At 34.4% G+C, this 17952-nt stretch overlaps 8 protein-coding genes across 8 annotated transcripts; 3 read left to right on the top strand and 5 right to left on the bottom strand.

Moving 5' to 3' along the window:
• Positions 1-27: 27 nt before the first annotated feature.
• NAEGRDRAFT_79831 (uncharacterized protein) lies at positions 28-2956 on the bottom strand (the record flags this gene model as incomplete). The annotated part of the gene is made up of 3 exons (XM_002676869.1): positions 28-1740; positions 1786-2392; positions 2508-2956. 3 exons carry the CDS (start codon positions 2954-2956, stop codon positions 97-99), a joined length of 2700 nt encoding a protein of 899 aa, XP_002676915.1. The 3' UTR covers positions 28-96.
• A 381-nt stretch (positions 2957-3337) lies between these two features.
• NAEGRDRAFT_67802 (LRR_RI domain-containing protein) lies at positions 3338-4780 on the top strand (the record flags this gene model as incomplete). Its single annotated transcript, XM_002676972.1, has 1 exon — positions 3338-4780. The coding sequence occupies one exon, from the start codon at positions 3338-3340 to the stop codon at positions 4778-4780; it is 1443 nt and encodes a 480-aa protein (XP_002677018.1).
• A 219-nt stretch (positions 4781-4999) lies between these two features.
• Positions 5000-6502, top strand: NAEGRDRAFT_79830 (arfGTPase-activating protein). The gene is made up of 2 exons (XM_002676971.1): positions 5000-5416; positions 5582-6502. The coding sequence occupies exons 1-2, from the start codon at positions 5058-5060 to the stop codon at positions 6438-6440; spliced, it is 1218 nt and encodes a 405-aa protein (XP_002677017.1). The 5' UTR covers positions 5000-5057; the 3' UTR covers positions 6441-6502.
• Positions 6503-7698: 1196 nt separating this feature from the next.
• Positions 7699-8610, bottom strand: NAEGRDRAFT_49224 (uncharacterized protein; the record flags this gene model as incomplete). Its single annotated transcript, XM_002676868.1, has 1 exon — positions 7699-8610. One exon carries the CDS (start codon positions 8608-8610, stop codon positions 7699-7701), a length of 912 nt encoding a protein of 303 aa, XP_002676914.1.
• A 105-nt stretch (positions 8611-8715) lies between these two features.
• On the bottom strand, positions 8716-11084 carry NAEGRDRAFT_79829 (uncharacterized protein; the record flags this gene model as incomplete). Its single annotated transcript, XM_002676867.1, has 1 exon — positions 8716-11084. The coding sequence occupies one exon, from the start codon at positions 11082-11084 to the stop codon at positions 8802-8804; it is 2283 nt and encodes a 760-aa protein (XP_002676913.1). The 3' UTR covers positions 8716-8801.
• A 295-nt stretch (positions 11085-11379) lies between these two features.
• On the bottom strand, positions 11380-12675 carry NAEGRDRAFT_67798 (uncharacterized protein; the record flags this gene model as incomplete). The annotated part of the gene is made up of 1 exon (XM_002676866.1): positions 11380-12675. One exon carries the CDS (start codon positions 12673-12675, stop codon positions 11380-11382), a length of 1296 nt encoding a protein of 431 aa, XP_002676912.1.
• Positions 12676-13775: 1100 nt separating this feature from the next.
• Positions 13776-15065, bottom strand: NAEGRDRAFT_67797 (uncharacterized protein; the record flags this gene model as incomplete). The annotated part of the gene is made up of 1 exon (XM_002676865.1): positions 13776-15065. One exon carries the CDS (start codon positions 15063-15065, stop codon positions 13776-13778), a length of 1290 nt encoding a protein of 429 aa, XP_002676911.1.
• Positions 15066-16534: 1469 nt separating this feature from the next.
• Positions 16535-17887, top strand: NAEGRDRAFT_49221 (uncharacterized protein; the record flags this gene model as incomplete). The annotated part of the gene is made up of 1 exon (XM_002676970.1): positions 16535-17887. The coding sequence occupies one exon, from the start codon at positions 16535-16537 to the stop codon at positions 17885-17887; it is 1353 nt and encodes a 450-aa protein (XP_002677016.1).
• Positions 17888-17952: the final 65 nt, after the last annotated feature.

Genomic DNA, 17952 nt, shown 5'->3' with positions numbered 1-17952 from the left:
AATTGCACCAAATCATCTAAGATAGTATTGAAATAAACATGTTAGAAACAGTTTGTTATTGAAATGGGGTTGTTTTGAAGTAATATTATGGAGATATTAATTGTATAATCTTATGGAATAGGTTGTGAGAGGATTGGAGAAGGGACAAAGATCAACTTCTACCAATTCCTTTCGTTCATCCAATTGTTTACCCATAAATGGTTTGACTGGTTTACCTTCTTTTTCAATTCGTTCAACTTCTTTTTGAACTTCTGAAGCTCTTTCGAAAAGCTTATTCTCTTTGGACTTGTCTTCTTCTGTCAATTTGTTAGCCCTTCTTAATTGACTAATTTTGAACAGATTTCTTTCAATAGAGACAAGTTCTCTTCGTTTTCTTTCTTTCATTTCTTCCCAGGCCAAATGTCTCAGCCAGAAAGCTCTATCAAAACCTTTGAGTATTCCCCACACTTCAGGATAGTTTGTTTTCATCATTGGATCTATCCTCAGACATCTCAATACAAATTGATCCAATTGTTCATGAGTTGCAAATTTGATAGAATAGGTTCCCTGTCCTGCTGTTGACCCAGATTGGCTGAGAAGTTTAAACTTTTGTACGAAGGAATTTTCTTGGTCAGCGTCTTCCTTTTTAAAGAAGAGTTTTAGATCTGTAGATCCTTTCTTTTTCAATTGTTCAAAGAAGTATCTAATGTACGGATTTTCAATCTGCCATTTGATACCTAACCGAGAAAGGACAGCCTCTACAAAATCTTGGCAATTACCATAGACACATCTGTTTCCTCCCATTGGTTTGTACTTTTTGGTAGTGTTCCACTCAACAATTACATCAGCAATTTTGTCAACAACTTGGTTCAAATCTTCCAATGTTGTGATTGGTTCCAAATCTGCACAAAATAGGGCAGCTTTAGATAAAGTTCTTCTTGGTACACACAGAGCACTATCATTCCATTCCAAAATCCAATTACCTATCAGTAGAGAACTATGAAACATTCCAAAACTTGAGAGATTTTTGGTTGAACCAAACTTGGAAAGAATGGGTGAGAGTAATTTTCTGGCAGAACTTTTGAATTTCTGGTCTCTCTCCTGATCTACAATGATCAATTTAATGTCAACCTTTCCTTTGAGAAGTTGTTTTTCTTGCTCTTGAATGAACTCTTTCATTTCCTTGCTGTCCATTTCTGCTTCCTCTTCTTCATCATCCTCTTCTTCGTCTGAGACTGTTTCTTCAGTAACTGCCTCGTCTTCGTCCTCTTCTTCTTCGTGGTCTGAAGAATTACTTGAATTGTTTGTGTTGGTATCTTCAATTTGATTGTTAGTATTTTGATTATTGAGAGAATCCTCTGACTGACTTTCTTTCATATTTGGAGATTCAGCGGCTGTACTCAATTGATTTTCATGTTGTTGAGGAGGTGTTGGATTGACATTGAAAAGTCTTGGTGAATCTACAGCAACTACACTCGAATGAGTTGGAGAAGGAGATGTTGTTACTGAATTTGAAGGAATCATTTCATTAGAAGGTGAGAAGGAGGTTGGTGTCTTTTTATCCTTGTCTGATAAATCCCGTTGTTTTGGAATAGATCTCTTTTGTGTTGGGACCACTTCTACCCAATCCTTATTAAGATAGGTTTCCAATATGTGTTTCTTATTTGCAAGCATGGTGGCAAATCTCACTTCATCCTTTGGATTTGGAAATTGCCCTGCATAGCGAGAACCTGAAATTTTGTCCAAAACTGCTTTCACAGGCTATTTTCACATAATGTGTTAACACAAATCAAGTTAACAACTTACATCAGCACAAACAGGTTTAAATGTCAAAAAGTCATTGTCAGCAGAATCCATTTCTTCAAACTCTTCCCAAGATAATCCAAAATTGTGCGCAATAAATCTCAGGCTACAAGTTGCTCCAGAGCCAGACTCGTGAAGTGGCACTGTCTTGCTCAACATGACACCATAAGGTAACTTTGAGAGAGGACCAATTCTTGCAGATCCAATAAAACTGTCCTTCTTTAAACGATCATAACTGTACACTTGAATCAATAAATATTGATTTTTAAAACCAATATTATCTGAGCTCTTTGAAGGAGATATATTATCATTGGATTTGCTCTTTTTGTCCTTAAATGAAATTCCAGTCTTTTTAGATCCAATAGTAAACGATTGACTTGAAGAGGTTTGAATGGATGCTCCTGACATGGTCATTGCCCCTAAACTTGAAGAAGTTGTGGAAAATACTTGAGGAGGAACAGCCATTAGAAATCTTTCTTTACCGTTCCATGTTGGATTATTGTTTTTTTTGATTTTGGAAGATTTGCAAAACTCTTCATTCGTTGGAAGTTGAGAAAAGTCTCTCAACTCGGAATCTCCCAATTGAATCACTGAGAGTACAATGTACGGACTGTAATATATTCATAATTATGATTATAATTAATTTGAAAATATTATTCGAAACCAGACGAATGTGAAAAATCATCATGATCAATAAACAACCGATCACTCTATTAACTACTTACTCACATAATCCACTACTGTTCAATTTTGTTGGTAAATCTTGACACTTATCAATAAAAACCTCCATATACGGAATTGAGAATGGAACACTTATCAAACAATTCGTATCTTCAACTCCAGCCTCTGCCAACTCCTTTCCCTGCAACACATAGGGTGCCATCGTCTTTGTAGGAATTGTCTTTTCCACATTCGAATCCAGATCAAAATATGAGGTCGTACTCGAAATCATTCCAAGTGATGCATTGCTACTTCTATTATTCATCGATGATGTATTATTATTGTTATTGTTGTTACCTCCCTCTTGCTGCTGCTGAGAAGAATAACCACTAGTACCTCCTCCTCCATGAACAGCAACATTAGAAGCAGTACTACCACCTCCACCACCAACAGAAGAGTTTGTTGTTATTGCTGATGTTGTGGTGGTGGTTGTAGTGGAATTGTTGGCAAACATTTTTTTTTGGTGGGAAAATGTGTGTTTTGGTGATGGGTGAGTGCTTAGCAAGGTGGAAATGATGATCATTGTAATGTGTTTGTTTTGGGTTTAATGGATGAAAAAGGATGTATTGAATGGATTTGTGGAATAGTGAAAAGGGTCTTTAAAAAAGTTGTATTATTGTAACAATGGTGTTTACAATGTTGGAATATAATTGTAAAGTATATTGAAAATGGTGTGGCCAACAATCAACTTTCCTTAACAAGTAGTTGACATGTATGTTACTCAGCAGCTGATTTCAGTATTATTATTGCCACCTTTCTTTTATAGAAATGCACAATAAATATAACAAATTAAAGACCTATCTTTGAAGATTCGAAATAAAACAACAGTAAAAAAATGGGCAATACTAATCATCCCGCTAACTGTCATGTTCTCCACGAACAAGAATTTCTATCGAATCAATGCCTTCATTTTGATCGGGATTTGTACATTCATCAAATATTCGTCCATTTATCGTTTCAAGAATTGTTCAAATGTAGACAAGTTTCTAGATGTTGGAATTATATGGTTTTGCAAGTGAGGAATGTTCATGTTATTATCAGTGATACGAAACAGATTGATTCCTTTGAAAAGGTCATGAAGAAGGGAATTTTTCATAATGTTGCACATCTTTCCACTCCGAAATTGTGTATCAAATATTTGGGAAAATACATGAGGAATTTGGAGAGTATTCATGTTGTAAAGAGATTGGAACCAAATGCTACTATTCTACAATGTCAATGTTTGGAAGGATTGGATAATTTGAAGGAAATTGTGTTTAAGGGAAGTCAAGTGGTGAATGCAAAATTGATGAGAAATTGCAAGAGTTTGAAACGAATAGAAATTAGATACTTGAAGAATAATGAGTTTTGGGAGAATATTGTTTCTCCATTGGAAGAATTTGTAATATTTAATGTGAAAATGGGATTTAATTCATGGAAAGTATTGGTGTGTAATATCAAAAAGAGTTTAAAAGTTTTGAAAATTGGAAAATGTACATTTACAAAATTAGAATATGATGAAATGTCAGAGTTTCAGAATTTGGAATCGTTGACTTTGACTCAAATGAGTGAAGTGACTGATGAATGTTTCAAATTTTTTTCCAATTTGAAATATTTGAAAAGTTTGAAAATTCAGTCGTGCAATTTGAGTAGTGAAGCATGCTATCATTTAAATAGCTTGAAAAAACTCACTAAGCTTGATATGAGCGATAATATTATTGATCAGTTATCATTTATTAATGGAATGAAAGAGATTCGATCTTTAAAATTGATGGATAATAGATTGGGGAATGAAGGATGTCTATTCGTATCAGCATTACCCTCAATAACAAAACTTTTCTTGACAGGGAATGAAATTTCTAACGAAGGGTTGTTGCACATCTCCCAAATGACAAATTTAACAGACCTAGATTTGGGAAATAATAAGATAACTTCCATCGAATTAATAACAGAGAATTTGACTAAACTTCAAAAATTAGGTATCTATGTCAATAGAATATCATCAGCCGATGTTTCCAAATTGGTGGATTTAAGGGAATTGAACTTTTCTCACAACAAATTGACTAGTTTAAAAGGTCTCAACAATCTAAAACATTTACAAAATCTATTTCTTTATGGAAATAAGTTAGCCACAAAATTGTTCACCTCTGAGAGTCACTTCCCAAAACTTGAATACCTCGAAGTTCAATCCATGGACAATATCAACCTTAAAATATTAACTAAGGAACGATTTCCAAAACTCATCCGAATAACTGAAGACAAGTATGATTTGAGAAATGAACAACTTGATCAAAATTAAATCCCTGAATCAGAAAATCTACTTTAAAATACTAACCACCAATCATTATCCAAAAAATCCCTCCACAATGCACAATACATTACCTAACAATTTACTTTCCAATGAACATCTTAATAGCTGCTGAAAATCACTTTACCTGTCTACGTCAGCAAACCCCTTCACCTCATTCAGAAAAAATTCTAAAAAAAATCCAAAAGAAAAAAAACTCTCAAACTTCATCACCGCAACAATAACAATTTTAAATTTGATTTTTTATATTTAAAATAACAATTTTGGAATGTCTGAAGAGAATCAACGTATTTTGAAGAAGCTCCGTGAAAAGCCAGAGAACAAAGTTTGTATTGATTGTACAACCAAAAATCCTGATTGGTGTTCAATTACATTTGGTGTTTTCTTCTGTTTGTCATGTTCGGGAGTGCACAGAAGTTTGGGAGTTGATGTTAGTTTTGTCAAATCAGCCACATTGGACAAGTGGTCTGATGAACATACACAAGCAATGGTAAACGGAGGAAATAAGAAGGCAAGAGAATATTTTACCAGCAAGGGAATTGATAGGATGCCTATTGCTCAAAAGTATAATTCAAAGGCTGCAAAGGAATATGCTGCTCTCTTAAAACAACAAGTACAACAAAAGAGGTTTGTAGTAGTATTAATTTTCATCAAATTTAATGTTATCTATCCATAATAATTATTTAATATAATGTTATCGTGTCATCATCATCTATCAATATTGTATGGATTGATTCTATCAAATAATTATACAATTATTATTATCATTGAATTAATACAACATTACAACAGTGGAACTTCAGATAAAAAGCCAACACTCACAGTTAACACTGATATAATAACTGATAGCGAGGAAAAAGTCAAATCAGCACCACCTTCCAATACTTCTAACAATCATGATTGGAGTTTTGAGGATGAAATGTTGAAGGAGACATCTACTCCATCTCCAACTGCCTCTGAACCAAAGTATAAAGTGCTGACAAGCAGTTCATCGAATAATAATTTCAAAATCAAACCAGGAAGAACAATATCCAATTCATCAAGCAGCAAGGATATCTTCTCTCAAGATTCATTCGGCAAGGCAAAGAATTCATCCAAAAAGAATAGTAGTTCAAACTTGGATGATGATATTTTCGGAACAAAGGAAGTGGTTGTGGAAAAACAAGAAAATATTAATGATGATGACTTTTTCAACAATGATTGGGATAAGGATGATGACCATAGGGTTACTACACCAACTATGAAGAAATCCGCATCAACAACATCAAATTCATCTCACAATAATAATAGCGACAGATATAGTGGAATTGGCAGTGGATATTCAAATAATAATAATAACAATGGCAGCAGTAGTTATGGTAACAATTCCCCATACGGAGAATCATACACATCATCATCCAATAACAATGCTGACAGATATAGAGGTATTGGTTCAGCTGCCAGTAGTAATTCAAGAAAGAATCCATTTACATCTGGAGACATTACAAACATGTCAGGTTCAGACATTGCTTGGTATCTTGGAGAACAAGCCAAAGATGTTGCTTCCAAGACCAAGGAAGTTTCCAACTATCTTGGAGATCAATTCACAGTCGTTTCTCACAATGTTTCAACTTGGTTTAACTCAATGATGCAACAAAATGAACACAAATGAGTTTATGTATTTTTAGAGAGTTTGTAACAAAGTAATAATAATATACTACTAATTTTGTAAAATCTTGTGTTGCTCTCTGTTTCAAGAAGAAATTGCAACCATTTACAATTTTAAAAAACACACAAATAAAAAAATGTTTTCATTCATCAAGCAGAAGAAAATGTTGGATGATTTGTCCAATATCAAGAAGAAGCAACTCGTCAAACAATCACAAACAATTATTGAAAATAAGAACAAGATTCAACAAATTCATCAACTTGATTTGACGGAGGCTCCGAAAGGTTCCAAGGCAGCAACCAAGAAGAAAAATTCAAAGCCTTCATCTTCTTCATCTTCTTCATCGGCAGCAGCAACAACATCATCATTGAATTCTGCTACAACAATAGAAAAATCAAACTCTTCATCATTAGATAATAACCTTATTGCTACGGAAAATGATTTAAATATTAATTTGCAAAATCAATTAATTAAATTAGCTGAAGCTATGCAAGAAAAGGATTCCGAGTTGGCTGAATTTTATATGAGGAGGTTTCATTTGGAAAGTGCTTGTTCGGATAGTGTTAGTAGACATTCTAGTAATTATGTAAAATCTTGTCAATTTTGTGGACATTCATTTCTGGATAGAAATACTGGATATCAGTTGGCAAAACAAAATTCAACAAAGATTGTTATTAAGGATGTTACAAAGGGAGACAAGTTGTGTTCACTCAATTTGAAACAATTTTTCACTACAAAGAATGAAAAGATGAAATGGTCTCATATTGTCTATTGTCTTTGTTCTCAAAAGGATGCCAATAATAATGTACTCACTTTCAAATGTAAACAATGCCAGAAATATTTAATAATTCCATTTGATAAGACCATTGCAAGTCAAATTGTTCCAACAACACAAAAAACAGAACAAAAGAGTGAAACCCAAAATCAAAGGGAAGAATCCAAACATCCAAAACAACAACCCCATTCAAAACAAGAGGAAAAATCGACTATTCCATCCAATAATCCACACGAGAAGAAAAATAAGAAACAAAACAATTCAGGAAGTGAATTGAATCAATCAACTGATTCACAAAAGAAGGAAAAACCACAAGCAGCTCCAAAAGAAGATGACAAGAAGAGAAAGAGAGATGACTCAAACTCATCGAATAATGCCAGTAAGAATAATTCTTCAAAAAAGAAAAAGAATAAGAAGGAAACCACTTCAGCAAGTGACTTTTTGAAATTGCTCTAAATTACACACGTCTTTATTGGTATTCAAAACTTAATTTGATGGTACAATCGGTTGAGTATAACTTGCCTTGACACACGGCGTTCCATTTACAGTGTCAATACGATAACTAAATACTTGAGGTTTTACAAAACTCTTATCAACTTGGTAATGTTCAGGATCTTTGGCAGCATATTGAGATTTTTGCTCAGAAATATAGTGCTCATTAATTGGCTGATTTTGCTTTTCCAAAGTTGATTTCATCATACGATTTTTAAGTGTGGCTTGTTGCTCAAATTTTTCATCCATATGATTGTACTCTTCCTTAGTTGTTGGTATCATTCCAAGGTTAGTTGTTGCAGCAAATGATTGAGGATAAGCCTTTGCTTGAATATCCAAATTTTCCACAAGGAATTTCGAACTAGGTGCACTCATATCATCAGTATGAGTAAACGATTTAAATCCTGTCTTGACTTTTCCTCTCTGTTGTTGATCTCTATAAATAATGGTTTGTGGTTGGGTTGTATCGAACACTTTGGTCTTGTCGTAGTGAGCATGAGTTGTTGATTTGTAAATACCCAACATTTCTACAGATTCTGGATCATCCTTTGGCATGGCCATTGTGACTTTCATGTCTTGTTCCAGATTTTTGATGTGTTCCTTATTTTCTTGATGTACTTGGTCATTATTTGGAGCAAGAGGTCTGTTGGAGAATGATGATTTGGCTTCGGAGTGATATTTTGAGGGTGGATGAATGAGGGTGTAGGTTCCAGTATCTTCATTCATTTCAATTGCATAATCGGCAACAGTACTTGCCAAGTGGTGTTCTTTGTGGTCAGCTGTGTAGGTCATCTTGTCGGAAAGTGGTGCCTTCTTGTGGATTGGATTTTTAAGGTTATCATTTAGTTGAGCTCCATGATGACTCGAGTTGTACGATGTTTCATAGATACTAAACTTTTGAGGCATTCTGCTGCTTTTACTAGTACTCAAGAAGAGAAGAATAGCTGATGAAGAAGAGAGCGGTAACTCTTTTTTTAAATTGTTTTTTTCAAAAATAAAAACTGTAGTTTTGAGCGGGAATATCCAGTACAATGTAACTGAAAGTTTTATTCGTTAGATCTTTCCGAGCATTTATGAGAATATGACTCAAAGGAAATTTACATGTGGAAATGTTTGGAAATAGAGTCAAGGGAAACAAATCTTTGAGGTTGAGTCATTCTCATTTCTGCATATTTTCCTAATGCTTGTTGAGCATCTTTTACCAAGGTTGAGAATCTCTTCTCAACAAGGGGGAATTTAGCAGTGAGCATTTGGAGAGCATCACAATCATTTTGTAAATAGTTTCTCAATTGTTCTGAGTATTCGTGAATGATGAGGGTGGATGATCGAAGGATATTTCTCATAGAGCTCATGTGAATTTTACAGGCAATTGAGAGAGGAATGGAGGCAGGGAATGAAGAAAGTGAAAAATCATCGTACTCTGTTGATTTGGTAATCATGTCAGCACATTTGACAGCATCCACTGAAATTTCATCAGTGTTGAATGATTTGTGCTTGTGTAAAATTACAATGCTGTATAGCATGGATATGAAAGTGTTTCCAAGAAAATCCCAGCTTCCGTATTGTTTTCTTATATTCTCGATGGCCATATTAATTTGTTCAATTTTCTGTTCTAAAGGTTCAGAGCTCTCAGGTTTGAAATTAATACACAAATTGTTAATATCATCATTAGAATTAAGTAGTGAGTCCAATAAATGTTGATAACCAATTGGATATTCCTGATTACTCTTATCAATAATTTCTCTCAAATGAATCAGTTGCCTTTTCAATTCTCCATTAGAATCAGCATCTCCAATTCTACATCTTCCAGGTTTGAACATTTTCTCATTTGAATTTACAATATAACTGGAAATACTATTGATGGCAGATTGAGGTAAATTTTCAGGATCGTGTTGTTGAGGTGTAAAGAAGAGGAGAATATTTTCGTAGTGTTTGAGAAGTTGGTCGTAGTTATCTTGCAAAATTGATTCTGATAAAAGTACAGTTCTGAGTAGAAATTGTGCTTCGTGCATTGTTGGTTGAAATTCTTTAACATAGAATTTAACATGATTGAGAAAGTATTCAGCTCTTGGTCTGTCACCATCTCCCAACAAGTAGATTGCCACAAATACATAAACAGCAATGAGTTTAAAATCCGATACATGATCAAATATGACAGACATCTTTGATCTTGCCTTCTCATAGAGTCTAGCTGCCAGTTGTTTGTAATTTAATCTTTGAAGGGCTATGGCTTGCAAAATAGAAACGAGAGCAATTTCCTTTTCTCCAATCTTGTAAAAATACTTGTAGAAATGATCCATATCACCAGAAAAAACCTCATTCGTTGGATGTAAGGCTACCCTCATTAATTCATAGATATCTTCTTTTGCCGAACGTGGAAGAAGCTTGTCAACAATTTTACTGAATAATTGGAATGACAACTTTGATACCACTTCATTATCAGCTTTGATATTAGAAATATTTTGATATATAGTCTTGTAAATAGTGTCGATATTATCTTTGGTGATTGTATCCAGGTCCATACTATCCACATCATCCTTTTGCTTTTTTGGTCCTCTCTTTACATTACTAATGTAGAGACAAAACTGTCTATTTTCTTTCATACAATGTGTGCAGGAAGGATGACTATAGTCACACTTTCTATGTCTTAATTTACACAATAAACAGGATGTATTGGCTTTCGGAAGAGCTTTCTCAACAGTTGAAGTGTGCATTGATAAGTTATCCTCTGGTGTGACACTAGAAGGAGGTGAAGTCGATCCAGAGTTGGGTGATGGAGTAGTATTCGGAACGTTGGCAAATTTGGTAATGAATTGTTGGAACTCACAATCAGAGGCTCCAGGTTGATATGAGTTTTTACAAGCACAATAGTGCATTCCTTGAGGTGGATTATTGGGAGAAACGTTATTATTACTGGTGGTGTTTGCTTGTTGATTATTCTTATTCGATCCACCACAACATCCTGTTTTGTTAGTATTATTATTATTATTATTATTACTATTATTATTATTGATTGAATTAATTGTTGTTGTAGATGAGGGTGAAGGAGCAATTACTTGATTATTCTGATTTCTTCTCAAATTAAGAGGAAACGAAGGATACGGATTATTCTCCGTTCCTCCAAGCCTTTCATAACTAACACCACTCATAGTATCCAAATTATTATTATTATTGGTTCCCAATGATGTACTATTATTATTACTATAATTATTCATCATATTGATTTGTTGTTGATATCCCCCACCTTGAGAATGATACTGTTGCTGCTGCTGCTGATGATGATTCAAAGATGCCGAAGATGAAGTAGTATTTAGCAAAATGCTGGGCGTCGATGAGGATGACGTTTGGTAGCTACTTGCTATTCCAACTTGCTGATGCATTTTTTTTAGAGTTCTAAAGAGGAAAATAACGCTTTACACAATGGACCTTTGTTATTTATGATGCAAAGCTCAATTTACAGGATTCTCTTCCAAGAAGAAGGTTTGAATTTTCAAAAAACATTAAGAGATGATATTATTGGATTAAATTGGTAATGAGCTATTGCTAGATAAACCAGTTAATTGAATGAAAAAAATATTCAATTATTAACAAATTAAATTCACAAGATTATTCAACAATTTCCATCTCTTTTTTCATAAATGTTCCTTCTCTCTGGATGGGGTCACTTCAATGAATTTACAAATGGAGTCCATAGAGATGTAAATCATCTTTTGGAATAGCTTTCAATAGAGATTCAGAAAGGAGGGAGAGCATTTGAGCTGGCATTTGATCGTTTTGAAAACCAATGGCCACATTGACCTTACCATAATCTGGATCATAGATGAAACAAACTTTGCCATCAGTTTCATTTACAATAAAGTGTCCTCGTACGTATTTGATAAATTGTTGATTGAAAATTGCTTCATAGGTTGTTAAGGCATCATGTGGACAAGTTCCCTTGATTGTCTTACTAAAAACAACGCTTCGATGTTTGAGCCACACATCCAATAATGTACCAAGAATATGAGCCATTTTAGGATATTGTGGATCATAAGATTCTATAATATTATCATTTTCGTATGGATTTTGTCCTTTGTGAAATGAGAGTGTTCTCAAAAAGTCAACTGTTTTTCCTTCAAACCAAACTGAATGAGTAACAGTATGTCCAACACAATAAACGTCAAATCCAGCTGAAAAAACTACATTGGCAGCAAATTGATCTTGTCTAATATTGTGATTTGAGTGGCAATGATATTCGACGCCTCTTTCAAAATTATCTGGAATGGTACCTCCAACTGGAACTACTCCACCTCCCATAAAAACAACTCGTTTCACTAATTTTGTCAAATTGTTATCCATTTGATAGGCCATTGCAACATTGGTCAATCCACCCAATGATACAATCACCAAATTTCCATTCAATTCCTTAGCTTTTTGTACAATAAATTCAGCTGCCTTCTTTGAGTGTTGTTTCATTAATTCATTTCTATCCAAATAACAATTTTGATATTGTTTCATCTTTTCAATTTCCTCATCTTTGAATAAACCAATTCCTTCCGTATTTGCATGCCAACATGGATCCAAAACAATTGGATCATCAATTGAATAGTGAGATCCAGTCAATACAGGAATATCCACCACTCTTCCACTCGATGCAAATTCATCCTCTGCATATGCTTGAACAATCCTCGAAGCTACCTGACTTCTCACTTCAACATAACCATAGACAGTTGTCACACCCAACACATTCACGGCTTCTCTCGGTAAATTCAACACTGAAACCAAAGCCAACGCATCATCAATATCACTTCCAATATCCGTATCGAAAATTAAATTGACAACCGACGACGATGATGAAGAGTTTGATCCGATCATGGACTCGGCCAATTTCTGTTTAATTGTCATATCGAATTTTAATTTGAGCAAATCGTTCTTGGGGATTTGTTTCAAATCTTCTTTTGTGTGTGGTGGAAGTGAGTATTGATTGCCCATTTTTTTTTTAAGATTGTTCTTTTTAATTTCTTTGAACACTGAACTTCCATTGTAAGTAAATTGAAAATTTCAACTATTTCTTCTTTTTTATTAGTTCTATCTTTTCTAGATTCAAGCTCTGGGTGGAGAATGACTGAAAGTGTCCTGTTTAGGTATAATTTCAGAAAATCAGCTCTTTACTTTCCCCACCAATGCAAAGTATCCAACAATTTTTGGAAATTATCAATTTTCTTCATATGGTTCTCATCAACATATTCATCTGCTTTTCTTCTCCGGTTAAACATTTCAAACAAAACCTAATAAAAACAATTTCACCATCTTTGTCAGTCAATGCAAGTATCATGTGCAGTACTAGCAGATGGAAAATTGTTGATATGCTCATAATTGTGAATATCATATTCGAAATAAAACTCCTCTCCAGTTTTGACTTCAGAAGCTGTAATCCACTGTTTTCTCAAACAATAGTCCAAGTAAATGTAAAACATAGCATTGAACATATTAAGGAAATTACTAGATAAACCCAAAGAATTTCCCTCTCTAATTTAGTCAACCACTAATTCTACCATTCCTGATTCATCCCATTTCATTATTTCCACCTGTTCCCATTAATGCCGCGTTTTGAGATAAAAATTTTAAGCAAAAAGGAAATTGAAGTGTACTCCCATAGCTTAAAACACATCGAAGAGGGCAAACAAGAAGGCACACCATTTTCGTTAAATTCTAAGCCCACCATTATCTCAAAACCTGGCATAAATTTAAATAGTTTACTGAAATCTCTCTGTTTGAAAATGCGCCATTTTATGAATATAAGTTACAGTGGACAGTTCATGGTGTTTATTAGGAATTCATTACAATCAATGAAGCATTGAAATATGTTGATTAGTGTGAATTTGAAAATGGCCACAAATGTCCAATTTTAAATTGCCTTTGATTTTGATCCAGAATATGCACCTCATGGGACGATGAAAGTTTTAATCAATAGAGATCGATGTGGAGGATTTTGCCATATTCAATCAGCTATTAGAGAATGTGATGTGAAGAATATCTTAGAAGTGCACATCCAATAATACTCACTAATTGCTGTTTATATATATACATAATTAATTTTGAAGAGTGTGTGCACCACAAACCATTGTTAAGATTTCCTTCTCTGGTCTTACTTGTCTTACTTGTTCAGCTACCATATCCCTCTTTTTTGCAGCATAGCGTAATTGATTAACAGGTTTACTGACCTCACGACGCTCAAACTCAGTTTCAAAGTAAGTTTTCCACTTTAACTTTTGCAAATAAGCTACTTTTGCAGGTGCATTCTGACTATGGAGGTCAATAATCTCATACAATCGATTGGCAATATCAACAAAATCTGGTGATTTTCCTCCAACAGTTACAATGGCATGCAGTAGGAGGTTACGAGCATATTCACTCACTGCCTGCAACAAAGTGACTGAATTATATTCAGTGAATTCTTGAGTAGCTGCCTTAAAAGCACTTGCAAGGGCATCATAATAAGCGCCAGTAAACACCTCTGATACGAAGTGGACCTCTTCCTCACCCTGAGAAAGTTTGTAATCATCATCAGCACTACGGAGATAACCAGGCATTCCCAATGAAATACCAAATTCCTCAGCCAAGTTAGCAGCGAAGTTGTTTGCTGAAGCATGAAGGTTACCAAATGTTAAATTAATTAATGCTCTAGCCATGGCATCATCAGCAAATACGAAACTTAAGGCAGAAATATCACCAAATGCTTCGTGAAGGCCACCAGTTTGCACATTTCTAGAATCATTGAATTCTGGACGCAAATGATCCAGTACATAATGTCCAGTTTCATGAGCAACAATGTCAGATGATTGACATGTGTAAATTGTATCTCCTTTGTCATCAGTGAAATAACCAAACTTTAGTTCAATACTACCATTACCACGTGAATAGTAGGCATTCTTTTCGTCTTCCAAACCATATGGACTAATTTGGAGAGTTCCACTTGGCATCTTATCCCAGTATTCAGCTGCCTTACTCAACTTTTTATCGTCAGGGAATGTTTTTCTCAACACCTTAACAGTGTCTCGCCACATATTTGCAGTCAACTTGGCAGCTGTGAAGGTATGTAACTTATCAAATCCTGGAGTACGTGGAATCAACTTGTCAATCTGAGACATTTTAATCTTTCCACCAACAATACTCATCTCAGCATCTTGAGGACCATCTTTAAAGACTTGGGGGACGTAACATTTCTCTATCATTTCGAGGAGAGGTTGGTTTCGAGTAACGGTAATATCCTGAGGATAAAATCTCAAAACTGTGCCCTCCTCCTCAGAGGTAGCAGTAGCAGCATTGATTGGTTTGTTTGGACATTCTTCTTGTAGGTTTTTTTGGATTTGAGATGACATTTTCAACTTTTTTTATATGAAAAACTTTGAATGTTTGGAGTGCTGAGTATTTATTGAGTTGTTGAATTATATGAAATATTGGACGAATTTGAAATGATTCCATTTTAGTAATACCAAGTTTGGTTAGTGCCGAATATTTACTTTTTCCTTTGCAGAATTTTAAATTGGAAAATAGTAGCAGATATTTCGAAATACAAATTATCCATAGCTCTTATTAGATGGATAATTATTGTTACAAATTGACCATAGCTCTCTTTTCAAAAATTTTGATTGGAATATTGCAGGTTGTTTGCAAACAACTCAAAGCTCACATGAAATCGAACAGTCTATATCAGCACTCCATCAGAGATTTCTAATGTTAGCAGTAATTGAACTGTTGGTAGGTGTAATCTTGAAATATTTGCACAATCATCTGATGAATGGGGAGTCTACTTTCTTGGTAGTGAGAAATAATTATGAGGAAATTACTACAATGGTCAACATGTGGAATTACTACAAACCATTCCTATCAACCTTAGAGAGTTTAGCTTCAACCCACTCCAAATCTTTTTCTCTTGGCACATATCATCTTATCAATAACCAAATAATTTCCTCTACAGCCTTCCTATTATTGTTACAGCAAGGAAGAATTTCATCCAGTGCTTCTTTCCACCATCCTTCCTCGTGGTCTCTTTTGCTGATTTCTTTAAGGATTGATACGGTGAAACATCTAGCACCTGTGAATTTGGTCCAAACCTTTAATAGTATTCTCATCAAGACCAACATTTCTCATCATTTCAACAACTTCTGTATGATTAATGAAATACTCTCTATATAAAAATTAATTAGATAAATGAACAATTTGTGTCAAGTTAACGTACATTTACGTTTCTTATAATCTTGTTCGGAAGAACGTTGTCGACTTGCATGGTGGGATTGAGATTTTTTTCCTTAGTTTTTAAAATAAACGAAACAACAATAAAGGATTGAAATGAAAACTTGCCTCAGGTTCCTAATATCATCAAGGAGATTGAAGAGGCGTATTGATGGTGTTATGTGTTGGAAACTATGCTTATTATTCTCCGCCATCCAGTACTTCCAATACCTTGAAGAAAATTTTCATTGTGCTAAATGCTTTCTCTTGATAATTATCTACCCTATCTTTCGTTTACTTTCCAAAATTCATTATTAATTGCAACAGCATCCGAATGGGGAGCTGCATCTGCTAATTCACATGTCAAATTGGTTCTGAAGAAAAGGAAATCAAAAGGTCAAGAAATTGAGGAGTTCATTACAAAATTGATTGTTAAATGGGCTTTTAGAAGTGCCTAATATATTTATGTAAAGGTGTCAATATCATCTCTTTCAGGTGACTGACATCTTTTGTCAATATCGAATTTACAAAATATTCAACATTAAAAAAACCTCCTATGCAATTGCCTGTTCTTCTTCAAGTTACAGTGTTGGTGTTTTTGTGTGTCCATCAACACATGTGGTTACATGTTAACTCCCAAATTCCAATCAAATTCAAAGCAGACAAGTTTGTTGATAACATCAAAGCACAAGCATTCACATTCAAATCCAAGGCTGAGTTTTTCTATTTCAATGGAGCCACTATTAATAAGTATTCTAATGGTCAATTGAATGTTGTAGCTGGTCAGACAGGTCAACCACCACAAAATTACTTTCCGTCATCATCTTATGAACAAGCCAATGCTGCATACTTGCCATCTGTGAAAGAAATGGTTTACCACGGTGATACCATTCATTTTACAGACGAAAAGTATAATTTAGTTAGATCTTTATATCTCAATTCAAATCGAATAGTAATTACTGCAGGAAAGGCAGCAACAACTTCCGATCCAAACTTGGGTGAGGGAGGGTTTGCAACAGATGTTTACATTAACACCCCATCTGGATTGATTATTGATCCCACAGGAACGTATCTGTACGTTGCTCAGTCATTTGATTATGTTATCAGAAGGGTGACGATTCATACAACTATTTCAACAATTGCAGGCGTGATACCAAGAACAGATAATTTCATTGGTACTGATGGTCCTCCTCGGTCAATTCCATTGTACTACCCTACTGGTATTGCAATGGATGAGGAGGGTAACATTTTCATTTCAGATACGAGAAATAATCTTATCCGAAAGGTGGACATGAAAAACAACATTCTCTCAACTCCAGTCGGTGTACAATATAGAAGACCATTTCCTGATCTTGATCCATGTTCTGATTGTTTTACCGGTGATAAGGGTTCAGCTAAATTAGCAAGAATTCATAATCCATCTCAAATATGTGCTTCACAAGGTTCAATTATTTTCAACGATTCTCTCAATAAGAGAATTAGAAAGGTAACTAATGGTATCATTGACACCATTTACACCTATGAAAATGAAGCATACTTGAAGTGTTATCTTGGAGTAATATATGTTTCGAATAAGAACTCTGTTATTAATGTACTCTCTCCATATTGCGATGATAACTATATAATTAATGGAGCATCTTGTCAACCATGTCCTCAAGGTCAAACAAATAACAAATATTTCACAGAATGTGTGAATGTTGGACCTACTCCTCAAAAATCATATATCATGAACAGCAATACTAACGGAAATCAAAACAATTCTTCACCAATGTCAACCACAACATTGATTATCATCATTTCATCAATTCTTGCTATCGTTGGTTGTGTGGCATTGTTAATTGGAATTGTAGTGTTGGCAGTCTTAATCAAAAGAAAAAGATCAAACACAAAATACTCAAATTTGAAGAATGAGGAATTAAAGGACAGATTGAGTCAATTACCTTTTGAACCTCAACCAACTGGTAATTAGATCTATATAAGTAATAATCAATTTAGTAACGTAATCATGTTAAATTTCAGATGTTCTTCAGGCAT

The sequence above is a fragment of the Naegleria gruberi genome (genome assembly GCF_000004985.1).
Source record: "Naegleria gruberi genomic scaffold NAEGRscaffold_25, whole genome shotgun sequence".
Classification (NCBI taxonomy): Eukaryota; Heterolobosea; class Eutetramitea; order Acrasida; family Naegleriidae; genus Naegleria; species Naegleria gruberi.
The sequence above is the reverse complement of the archived record's forward strand: the minus strand, read 5'-3'. Positions and strand labels throughout refer to the sequence as shown.

Excerpts from the sequence above, each read along its gene's own strand:
- NAEGRDRAFT_79830 (XM_002676971.1), top strand. The coding sequence starts at position 5,058 with ATGTCTGAAGAGAATCAACGTATTTTGAAGAAGCTCCGTGAAAAGCCA. Across the intron at positions 5,417-5,581 it reads CAACAAGTACAACAAAAGAG|TGGAACTTCAGATAAAAAGC; the intron begins GTTTGTAGTAGT and ends ACATTACAACAG.